The following is a 12,067-nucleotide window of genomic DNA, read 5'->3' on the forward strand; positions in this document are numbered from 1 at the left end:
TACATATGTGTTATGTTACATGTGTCACATAATCATTAACAAGGTAAAGTCATGTAACCCACGCCATATTTTTCTAAACCTTAGTGAGAAGTCTTATTGCCTTAACCTGAGTTCATTTTGGTGACAAAATGCATTTCCTGTGTACACAGGCGTTTATTTTGAAAATACACTATGCATGTAACAAGCAGAGATTGACACGGCATCCCTTAGCATCCAAAACTGATACTAGAGCGGTACCCAACTGGTCTAGGTACGGGGTCTAGATTTCTCTGTTGTTCAAACTCCACATAGTTTAATATATTCAGCATCATACTTGTGATGTCGTTGAGCTAGTTTGCCCCCTCTGTCAAGTAGCTGTGCTGAGCTTCAAAATAAAATGTGTTTTTTCTTTACAAACTTTAGTCACTTGTGGTCCATTTAAAATGGACCCCAAACCCACTTTTGGACCACGGCCCACAAGTTGGGAACCACTGACCTAGAGCATCATAGTTTGCAGAGTAGGGCCACTGACCAAGCTGCCACATTTGACAAGTTGGGAGTGAGAACATGTTGAATTATACACAACCGTATGAACCATCGATGGGAGATGTCTTCTCTTACCGAGGTCAGAGCACTGGATCACTCGCAGGTGGCATTGGCATCTGAAGGGGCACTTGGGTCCTTCAGGCATGGGAGGGAAGCTTACATCTATTTTATCTTCAGGCAAACCCGATCCTGCCTCATCCTCCATCATGAAGTCTAGGAAGCCGGACTGGCGGAAGGGCAGAGCCCAGCAGGCCGTGACCAGGAGCAAAGAGAGACAGGCTGACCTCATGGTGCTACTAGCAGGAAGCCTGGAGGACGAGAAGACACAGTTCAAAGGTTTGGGTGGATACACTTTCAAAATAGTCTGTCTATGATTACTTTTGAAACTACCATTTTCTGTTTAACTGCTCGTTTCTCCTTCACTGTGATATTCAGGAGGAAAGTAGGTTGATTTTCACAGGGCAGGGAGAAGGATGCAGTGAGAGAAAGACACAAACAAGAGACATTGATTGAAGTCTAGAGAAGCAAAGGGCAAAGGTGAGAGGTGGAGGGCTAAAGGCTACAGGGTTAAACACTTGGGTGTAACAATTTAATGAGGTTGGCCAAATAAGCTATTTAACTGGTCAGTTTTAGGCAGAAGGTGAAAGGTGATAAAGCTGGGGTCAGTGTAAGAAAAATGAGAAAATGACACGACGTTACTCCGTCAAGAAGGGACAAGTCCCAGGGGTGCCTAATGATTATGTTTAGGAATAGAAACCATTGTCAACATTACGGCCAGTTTACATTCTTACCATTTGCATTGGAATGGCAAAAGCTGGAGGTTCCGACCATTTCTCATTACTTTTAGCTCACTATTTAAACAGCTTATTTTAACTAACCATTTGTCCATTAAGCTACCATTAGATATCTAATATTACTGTGTTTCAATCATTAATCATTACTTTTAGCTAACTATTTCAGCCATTTATCAATTAATTTTAGTTACCATTTAGTCACCATTCACCCATTTTTATTTAAGAATGAATCCATTAGGCTACTTTTAGGTGTTTTAACCATTTATCCTGTACTTTTAGCTAACTATTTCATCCAATTACCTGTTGCTTTTAGCTAACTATTGTAACTGGTTATCCGTTACTTTTGGTTAAATCAGTTATCTCTTAATTTAAGCTAACTATTTCATCCAATTATCTGTTGCTTTTAGCTAGCTATTTTAACCATTTATCTGTTGCTTTTAGCTAACTATTTCATCCAATTATCTGTTGCTTTTAGCTAACTATTGTAACCAGTTATATGTTACTTTTAGCTAGCTATTTTAACCATTTATCTGTTGCTTTTAGCTAACTATTTCATCCAATTATCTGTTGCATTTAGCTAACTATTGTAACCAGTTATATGTTACTTTTAGCTAGCTATTTTAACCAGTTATCTGTTACTTTTAGCTAACTATTGTAACCAGTTATCTGTTACTTTTAGCTAACTATTGTAACCAGTTATCTGTTACTTTTAGCTAGCTATTGTAACTGGTTATCCGTTAGTTTTGGTTAACTATTTCATTAATTTATCTCTTAATTTAAGCTAACTATTTTTACCATCTGTCACTTTTAGCTAACTATTGTAACCAGTTATCTGTTACTTTTGGCTAGCTATTTTAACCATTTATCTGTTGCTTTTAGCTAACTATTGTAACCAGGTATCTGTTACTTTTAGCTACCTATTGTAACTGGTTATCCGTTAGTTTTGGTTAACTATTTCATTTATTGTAACTGGTTATCCGTTAGTTTTGGTTAACTATTTCATTAATTTATCTCTTAATTTAAGCTATCTATTTTTACCATCTGTCACTTTTAGCTAACTATTACAACCAATTATCTGTAAATTTTAGCTAACTATTTCAGCCATCCATCTCTTTTAGCTAACTATTTCAACCATTTATACTGTACGTTGCTTTTAACTAGCTATTTTTTAACCATTTATCCCTAACTTTTAGCAAACAATTTTGACCATTTTTCTGTTACTTTTAGCTAGTTATTTCACCCATTTATCCATTACGTTTCACTATTCTAACCAGTTATCTGTTACTTTTGTTTAACTATTTCAACCATATATCTCTTACTTTTAGCTAGCTATTTGAACATTTGTCCATTCATTTTAGTTACCATTTAGTCACCATACTCAATCTTTAGCTAACCAATCCAACAATGTATCTATTAGTCTACTTGTAATTATCTGTTTTAACCATTTACCCATTATTTTTTCTAACTATTTGTACAGTGTATTAATTTTAGCTTGGCATTAGCTTTTTTTTTGCTTTCTATATAGTCATTTTAAAACACTCTCAATCACAACAGGTGACTACAGGTACATTTTTTAATCAAAATTGTATTTTTTTTTTTCAAACTAGTCAACAACCTTTTCACCTTCCCCCTACAACTGGAGAAGTACCCCTGTTCGGAAGTCACTGTACTATAACAGTGTTCATATGTTTTGTCGTTGGTCCACTGAGCTAAATTCCATAATACAATGCGCCTATGTAATTTGCTTTTGCAAAAGACAATGAAACATTGACTAATGCACAAGGAACATCTGCGTCAGCCTTTAGTGTTACATAGGGGATGCATCGTGGGAAATTTCACAGCTGCCACTCTGTACACCACTGTGCTATATTTTCTATTCAAAAGTAATAAATCACAGTATCATTTGTTTGCCATTAAAGTATTTTAAGGAGGACGCATCAACTGTACTCGTGGAGTCACTGGGAGAATCCTGCTTCCTTATGCTGTCTTCTATTTCTAAACACAACCACAAACCAGTTGACACATCCACGCACTCTCTCATACTCGAACAGTGGAGATCCACAAAACTCCCTGACCTTATACACAGCAACACACACACACACACACACACACACACACACACACACAGAGTCTCAAAGACCCAGCAATCTGCTTGTCATGCGTATAGCCAAAAGTTGCTCCTTCCCTCTTGGTGCCACAATAATTGAAGGGCGGATTGGAGCCGCAGCTGCTAACAAATGATTTGGGAGTAGCTGGTCTGTAGCGGACCTTGACCTGAACATCTTGACCAGGATGATGAAACTGACCCAAAACCATAAGTTGGCCAAAGTTGAAAGTGACTCTGGGCTGGTTTATATGGTCTGTGTGTATGTGTTTGATGCTTATGTGATGTATTTTTTTTTTCTCTTTCTGTCATTTGAGTGTACATTTGCATGTTTTAAGGTGTAAAAAAAGCAATAAATTGTGTTTTTAAATGCATTAAAGCAAGTGCACATGTTGTATGTGCACCTTTAAATTGTACATTCTGCATGTGCGAGTAAAAATAGTAAATGAAAAAGGTTTAAACGTTTAAAAAAGTGAGAGAAAGCAAGAGAAAGAGATGTGCTGATGCTAGTGTAAATCCAGGTTAGGGTTACGTCAGGTCACGGGATCACGGCTCAGAGGGACTCTCAACACAAGCAGTAATTATAGTGCCTGTCCACAAAACAGCCACCACTTTGACACACTGTACAGCTCCAGTCCAGTGGTTACAGTGCTTGCATACAGTACGACCAAGCTTGAAATCACTTCCATTCAGAAGGGAATTGTGTTGGATGGAATGGCTCTGCCTCTCTTAGTTTCTTTTTCACTCGTTCTGTTGCTACGAAGCGGAAAAACCTGAAAAACATTCAAAAGGGGTGATTTCATAAGTCGGCACTTAGAGCCTGGAATTGTGTCACACCATGTTTTATGTGTAGATGCAGTTTTCCGTGCAAAACTTTTGCCATTTTGTCTCGCTTGGAAACATGGAGTACGTACTGTAGTGGGAGGCGTTGAGACAAAGAGTCTGAACATACAGTAGATCCAGAGTACACTTTGTTCCAGTCTTCGACAGACTGAGTAAACTTGGCTGTGTCAAGTTCTCTTATCTAAGCGCAGCAAAAAGCTCAATCCAACAAAAACCTTGTCTGCAGACTTGGCAGAACTGTTCTGCCGTCATTTTGGATTTAGGGATGCAAAGCACTCCTGGGTTAAAAAGTGCTTGTAGATGCCTTTGATGGTGTGTTTTATCCTGCTTGGATGCCAGATGCGTTCGTCTCGTAGTATGATACGTTAATCGCCAATACTGGAAAGTATTTGAAAGTCAGTTTATCACTTTTCACAGGAGGTACTAGTGTTGTGAACTCCTCACATCTGGCACATCTTGCAGGCTGGAACATTCAGATTTATCTTCAAAGCAAAGTGTACCAGCTCTGTTTAAAGGCACAGCAATGTGCACAAAATAACACAAGTTTCACTGCCGATTACTGAGCCTTATCTCCCCGCTTTGACCCATGACCACTAGCACATAAACGTATGTACATGCACATGTGCATTGGTGCAGGATTTCAAATGGCCCTTCATGTGTCCTGCCATCAATCCATCAACCTTTGTCCATAAACTCTTCAGCAGCTTTAATGTGAGCCAGACGGGCAAAAAGAAGAAGAAGAAGAGAGTGAACTTAAACTAAGCTCTATGGGCATTTAATGTCTGCAGCATTACTGCAAAGACAAGAATTACTGCTACTTTGTGAGTCATAATCAGGCCCAGGAGTTGTTGATGATGAGACTGAAACAAGATTTTGAAACACTACCAGGAAAAAGGGATATAAGGGATTGTCAGGAATTATTGTTGGGTACATTAACTAACAATTTGTAACCACAGCTGCACAATAAACTATAATTGGTATCAATATTTTTGGGTCAGGGGATTTTGGATTTGGAGATGGAGGGCTGTACACTGTGGAGATTTATTGCCGTGTGTCAACATAGTGGGCAACCGACGGCTCTCTGCGAACACGGGGGTCACTTTAAATTCAAAACAGAACAAGGAATTGTGGTCAAAATGCAATCTTTTCTTAAAAAGTTGAAATTCAATGCCTTTCACAGCAGGTATGAGCCTCTGAGGATGATGCATGAGACAACCTGCTGTGCCCCAGGCGTCGGTTCTTTCATTACCAGTGTGCTCAGATGTGTCCACCGGCCCTGCAGGACGGCCCTGCTCTAAAAAGATGCCCCCACCTTCATACAGACACCTGAAGCTCTTCAAACACACACGTGTGTTTGTGTGTGTGCTGAACCCAGAGGGCTGCCAACAGAGCATGCTGGAACATGACTTGACCATGCAAACTTCACACCTTGCCAGTATCAGCATTGCTTATCTCTTCAAAGACGATTTGTGTTATGGGTTAAAGGTATTCCCCTTATCATTTTCATGTTCACAGTGATCACACCAAGCTGGAAATCAAACTTCATTTGGTGCCCTGCAGCTCAGGAACATGATCTGACTCTTTACGACCTTTTCCTAAAACTGACTCATTGCTGAGATGAAACTTTGTTGTTTTTGCAGATGATTCTTGTTTGTATCCCCACTTCTTTTTAATAACCTTTCAGATAGAGCATGTTCACCTGATACCTCACTAACTGGGCAATTGGGTGTACCCATTGAACCATTATAAATTCCAGTCTCCAGAGTTGGTTTTACAATGTATCAAGTCAGCATGGCTTCACTGGGGAACTTGGCCAGTTATCACATTGTGGTACAGCTGTATGCTAGTTTACAAGACGAAAATTGGACAGGCTTTATTCACAAGAAGTGGACTGACACTAATCAGTGCAAACATGGAAGACATTTATACCTAATCCAGCTTCCCACTGATGGACTTTTAGGGTGATGCATTTAGCCATTTTTGACTTAACTTTAAAGACATATATGGTGACTTCTGTGAAATCTGGGTGACGATGTTCATGTACTAGTGAATTAAGTTCACGAAAGTTCTTATCTGAGCTTTAATCAATGGTGAACCAGGAAAACAAAGGTTAAATGAAGGTTCAAAGCCTTCCAAAGAGTGCCAAAGGGCTTTGAATGGTCAGCAGATGCTTGTTGACACCATGGATACATAGACAGCTGGATACAGAGTTCAAGGCGTGGCCCCATTGATTTCTGTGAAAGTTGCTCAGTGGCACAATAAGCCAAAAAAAGTTCGACTTCCTGGGTGTAAAATTTGTCGGATCTATGGTACAGACGTTTGCAAGCCAAGCAGCTAACTTCCGGTTCAGCCCTTCGCTTAATTGAATGACTGAATGATTTAATTGTTAGGCTTTTCTAGACTTGTTGTCAGACCAAATGGATCAAATTCAGAAAGTGAAACAAGTCATTTGCAGGGGTTGGGATGCTCAAAGAAACAGACATCTCTTTCACAATGTAAGTCTATGGGGAAAAGTCTTTTTGGGCTCAGTGGCATCATGTAACAGACCACGGAAGTTGTAATTCCACTGTTTGGCCACTATGAAAATTGGCTTCAAAGCCTGACACACTGTCAGGGGCCCTGGTTGAAGCACTGTGCATAGAACGATAGTGGGTATACAAAAGATCTATCAAAAAGTATAAAAGCCCAAGATGCCGTGAGAAAGTTTAGTCTGTATTTTCAAAAAGATTTACAATCTACCGCATCCCAGAAAAGGACATGTGGTACATGGCACAGGAACCATCTCTATCTTCTTCTCTCGTGTCTCCCAAACCTGCGATTCATCATCCCATGTCAGACCAAGAAAAAAGGGGTGGAGGTTGACATTTCCTGTGGCGGCGGCATCCTTGTCAATTCTCCAGTGTCCCTCTTTTGTCTCATCCTTCTTACTCCCTCCCTCCCTCCCTCCCTCCCTCCCTACACTCTCCCCCCTAAGTCTGGCCCCAGCATTACTAATGATTCCCAGACAGGAAGCAGAGCTCGCATGAGGGAGTAAAGTAATTTTCCCTCCTTTGCTTTGTCACTTTCTCCTCTTTGTCACTGCTTTTCATTGAAACGTTCGAGCTTAGAAAATCAATGAGATACCCGTAGCACCATTACCATATCAACAAATTCTTTCACTTGAACTTCTGCAGCATGAAGGGAACACACCACAGTGTCGTGATTTAAGGAAATCAAACCATGTTGCAGTGAAAGGAACAATATAAAGCAGACACCAACTACCATCTCACCCTCCACCTCTGTCCGCAACCCCCCACCCCTCCCTTCTAACTCTCCACAGGCCTTCGTCTGCCTCTGCAGAGCGTCTGTCAGCAATGAATCACTGGAAGGTATTTACAAGGCCACAGGACGTTTAAAACACGTGTGGCCCTTTTAACCCATCAGCAAATGAATGTGAGCTCCCCTCCCACACAGTTGCACACATAAGCATGATCGATAACGATGCCGAAATGTAAAAACACGAGTGATGCTCTTCCTTTGGCGGTGGTGTGAGGAGTCATCAGTCGTTATTTTCAACAAATTTCTGATATATCAGGGGATTTTGGGGAGCAAGAACATGTGTATCTGAAAATATGCAAAGGCACGGCCAACAAACAATTTCAGAGCCAAAACGTTCTCGTAATAGGACTTTGGCGAAATCAGTCTTATCTGGAAAATAGCCGTCCATGCTCCCATGTATGTCTGCATGGGGTGTTTTTTGGCTCCAAAGAATGCCCGAGACACTTATTTGACCACTACAATCAATATCATTTCTCAACGCAGAAAAAGGGAATACGTGTCAGAGCCATAACTATTATTGAAAGATCATTTTAGGGTCTCGAAAGCATGTTGTTTGGAGCCATGGCACGAGAAAGCCAGCGAGCGGTTTAACCACATTTCAGCTGTTCCATGAGAAGAGCTGTCGGCCTGCCATCAACCTCAGTCCCATTATCAACAGTCTGCGCTGCACAGACGTGGACGAACTGCCCAACCTTCTCGCCCTTTCTTCTCTTTCCATCTCCTCCTCCCTTTTTGTGCTCTTTTCCTTCCTTCCCCGGCTTCTCTCCCATAGCTTATGGTATTTTCTTTCTCTGTCTGACCCTTAAAACTTTGGCTTGAAAGACTGACATGTGGAACTTTCTGGTATTCCAGTGAGCAAAGGGGGGAAAAAAGACTTGATGGCTGATGTCCATTCAATTCCATTGTTCTTTTGCTCTTTTTGACCCAAAGAGTTGAAGTCCAGATGGAAAAAATGCAGCCCCTGAGTGCAAATCTGGGCCTTGTCTCCTCCTAACCTTCCCTCTCTGGTTCAACATCTGCTCAGCTGAACTCAAAAATATGAACTGCTGAAGTACTTTTATTGCACTGAATGTATTTCAGTGCACTGTTTATGCTTCTTTTAGCGTCTATTATATTCTAAGTCCCACTTTTCATTCTGTTTTGTTTGTCTTGTTTTTCCTCTTCACTCCAGTCCACTCAATGCAATTCAGTGCAGCTGAGCCTTATTAGCTTTTTTCCCCTTCTGGCAAAAAGGATGTAATGAGTTAGCTAAGAGTTGTGTGGTGGCTTGCCGGGAAGCCTTCAGACCTCTCTTTGATAGAGGAAGCTGTACCATTACGGGATTAATGGCACTGTGCGTTGCCAGGTACGGCCTTTTTTTTTTTTTTCTCTTTTCTTCATCTCCTCTTCAAAGCCTCTCACTTTAAGTTGCCCCTAGCAATTTGGGTCCTGTTCTGCTCCTGTGAAAACACAGCAGCAAACGCCACAGTGGGCAGAGGAGGTTGAGAAGAAACAGGCCCCGCAGAGCAGACAGATAAGAGATTGGGGTTAAAACGGTCTGGTGATGGTCTCAAATGAACTGCTGAAATGGAAAAGTGTGAGAAGCAGCAGAAACAACTCCTCCAAATCGAAGTCTTGACAAGCAATAATGGGCTGAATCAACACAAAGAAATCCTCACTGTTGTTTCAGCTTTTTTCCCCCCTCATTTGTTTGTAGACTGCCCAAACGCCACAGGGAAAGAAAAAAAGAGAGGGAAAGAAAGCTAAACAAAGAGAGAAAAGGAACAAATTAATGCATTTTCCACTTACGTTAGCAAATGCTGACCAGCAGAAGAAGCAAACAACTTCACAAAATCTAAATTTTTCTGCCTCCCCCCTAACCCAACCCCTTCTCTTTATGTAAGCATTACAAATCTGAGTCACTTGCCACAAAACTAGCTTGAGCAATTCACCTCCATATGGGTTACATCCAAACAATCAAACAAGTGCTACCACTAAATGCAACAAATTACAAAACTCTACAAGCTGAAATTGTAAATGTACAAAGCCCTGAAAAGATCACATGGAACCAAGGTGAATACCCAGGAGATTAACAATGGGCCAGGAGAATAAGTCTTTTTTGGCAGAGGAGTGAGGTACCAGCATCAACTGCACTACCACACCCCCTTCTCCAGCCTGCTGCTCTTTTCACCGAGCTGCATGCAGATTGGACTGGAAATGATTAAAGGTCTCTCATCACAAAGCCAGAGAGAGCTGTGGGAACAAGACCTGGCAACATATCTGGAATATACACAGCATAAATGAATGTATGATGAAGTGAGTCAGACATCAGCAAATCCAGCTTAACGAACTCAGCTGCAAACAAAAGACAAGCAGTATTTGTTTCTTTATAAAATAACATCATCAGCAAATTATGTGACTTTTTAAAATCACCAATGATTGAATGATTTTGTTGTGTTAAAAGTCAAAATCCAGCAAAAAGCATGCAATTCTCTCAAGAGTATTCTTTATCTCTGTAAAAATGAATCCACAATGACACCTATCTTCTTATTCCTGACCACACTTCATCCACGATTACCCATACTTTCCTCCTCTCTCAGAGTTAAAGTATCAACCTACCTGTTCTCAGTAGAAGCAAGGCGAAGAGAGCAGAAGTGTGCGAGATGAGCTTGACTCCCAAAAATCCAGTCGAGTGGGGGGATGAGACTGTGAAGTGGCTGCGAGGGCCTGTGGGGTAATTGGACTCGGAGCGCGTGCGGCCAAGATCAAGCAGGTGTGCTCTGTCACAACAAGGGGAGGAGAGAGAAACAGAGGAGGAGAGAGGGGAGAGAGATAGGAGGAGGGAGGGTCCGACCGCCGAGCTCCTCTCAGGACCGAAACAATTGGTGGAGAACTTCCCCCGTTCTCGCTGCGTGCTCCAAAAACAGCTGGAAATGGAGAAGGGAGGAAGAAGAAAAAAAAAGGCAGAAGGAGAGAAAGAGGAGGAGATGAGAGACAAGGGAGGGGGAAAAGAAGAAAAGAGGAAGGAGAAGAAGAAGAAGAGAAAGAGAGAGGCAGAGAGTTGGAGTTTAAAGCAATAAGCAGTGATTCGGCTGGCAGCCACCCTCACTGTGACATCTGGTAATGATAGGTCCTGTGTGGAGCTTTGCAGAGAACGCTGCACACAAACTCCCTTTCTCCCTCTTTCACACTCTCTCTGTCATTCATCCTCATTCAGCCTCGACACCGACTACCCCCAGGAAAAAACAAAAACACCACACACACACACACACACACACACACACACACACACACACACACACACACACACACACACTTTTGTCTAATCTGTTCAGATTGGCACCTCCTCTCAGTAAACCTCCATCTGTTTTAACCCCATTCCCCAAACCTTGATTAAGGTTGTTTAGGTTGCCTTAATGGAGTCCTGGGTTTATTAGCGTTTATTGGCCCGAAACAGCAAAGGAGGCATTTTGGGGGACTATGTGGGAGGTAGTCCTCATGGTGTTTTGTTCAATCGTATCGCCAGAAAATAACATTGGTATTTAAAGATTTATGCGGCTACTACCATCGCCGAAAAGGTTGTTGTTATGGTTAATAAGACTGATGCCTCATTTCAATTCAGGTTTGGTACCAGGTCCTTTTCTCAACTTAGTTTACCAATGCGGATCGTACTCCCTCAGTGTTAGTGGAATTTCAGCTGATAGCCATAGAGAGACCGCGCAAATCTGCCGTGACATCATCTTTAATGCGACACTCGCTGAATCCTTTCATCAGCAGCCAAACAGAAGAACGTCTGCCCTTCGTCAATGATGGGGTGTAGTGTATGTCCTAGTGTACAGGCTGCCATTTCAAAAAAAAAATCTGCGTCATGTAAATAAAAGAATAGTGGTTGCTAGTCACGGTAGCTTGGCTATTCAAAAATGTGAGGGTTATACAGGATGTCCTGTGTCGAAGAAGTGATGATTTTCTCCGAACAGTCAGGCGTCAGCAGTTTTTTAATCCACCAGGTAAGTACCAGGTACTATCCACGACTTTGGCTAATTGAAAACCAAAATGATTGAATCAAGTAGTGTTGAGTCGTTCGTATAATGCAATGGAAATCCCAACCTGGTCTCACTCGGAAGCTTGGTCGGTGACTTCCGGCACCAGAAACAGACGTTAAAAAAAAAAAAAATGTCCTTACACATCGGCATGATACGCGGACGGTTGCCATTATACAATGTCCGACAGTGTCAGGGGCCAATGCAGCAGGACAAGGATAAAAGTTAAGGCGATGGGAGAAAGTGGTGGTGGATGGGTCCAACTTTCACCCGGGGGGCCGATGTTCACTTCCCGTAAGATTCTAAAGCCAAACCCTGTTCTTTTTTCTGAAACCCAACCACATGCTTTTGTTGCTGAAGGACAAAACCGTCAATTTCTGGTGCAGCATGAATGTCGTTCGTCTGTTTTGAAAGAGACTGTATGTAAATGTACTTTGAAAGAAGACAATGCATGTAACAGGCAG

General features: G+C 41.7%; 1 protein-coding gene across 1 annotated transcript in view; it reads right to left on the reverse strand.

Moving 5' to 3' along the window:
• dcn (decorin) overlaps nt 1-10,639 on the reverse strand; it is a 29,279-nt gene extending 18,640 nt beyond the window's left edge. Inside the window, exons 1-2 of the mRNA XM_050036529.1 lie at nt 10,183-10,639; nt 601-833 (exon numbers count right to left, since the gene is read on the reverse strand). Of these exons, the coding sequence (XP_049892486.1) occupies nt 601-814 (214 nt within the window). The 5' untranslated portion in view covers nt 815-833; nt 10,183-10,639. The remainder of the gene's footprint in view (nt 1-600; nt 834-10,182) is intronic.
• Nucleotides 10,640-12,067: the final 1,428 nt, after the last annotated feature.

Source organism: Epinephelus moara, chromosome 23 (assembly GCF_006386435.1).
Source record: "Epinephelus moara isolate mb chromosome 23, YSFRI_EMoa_1.0, whole genome shotgun sequence".
Classification (NCBI taxonomy): Eukaryota; Metazoa; Chordata; class Actinopteri; order Perciformes; family Serranidae; genus Epinephelus; species Epinephelus moara.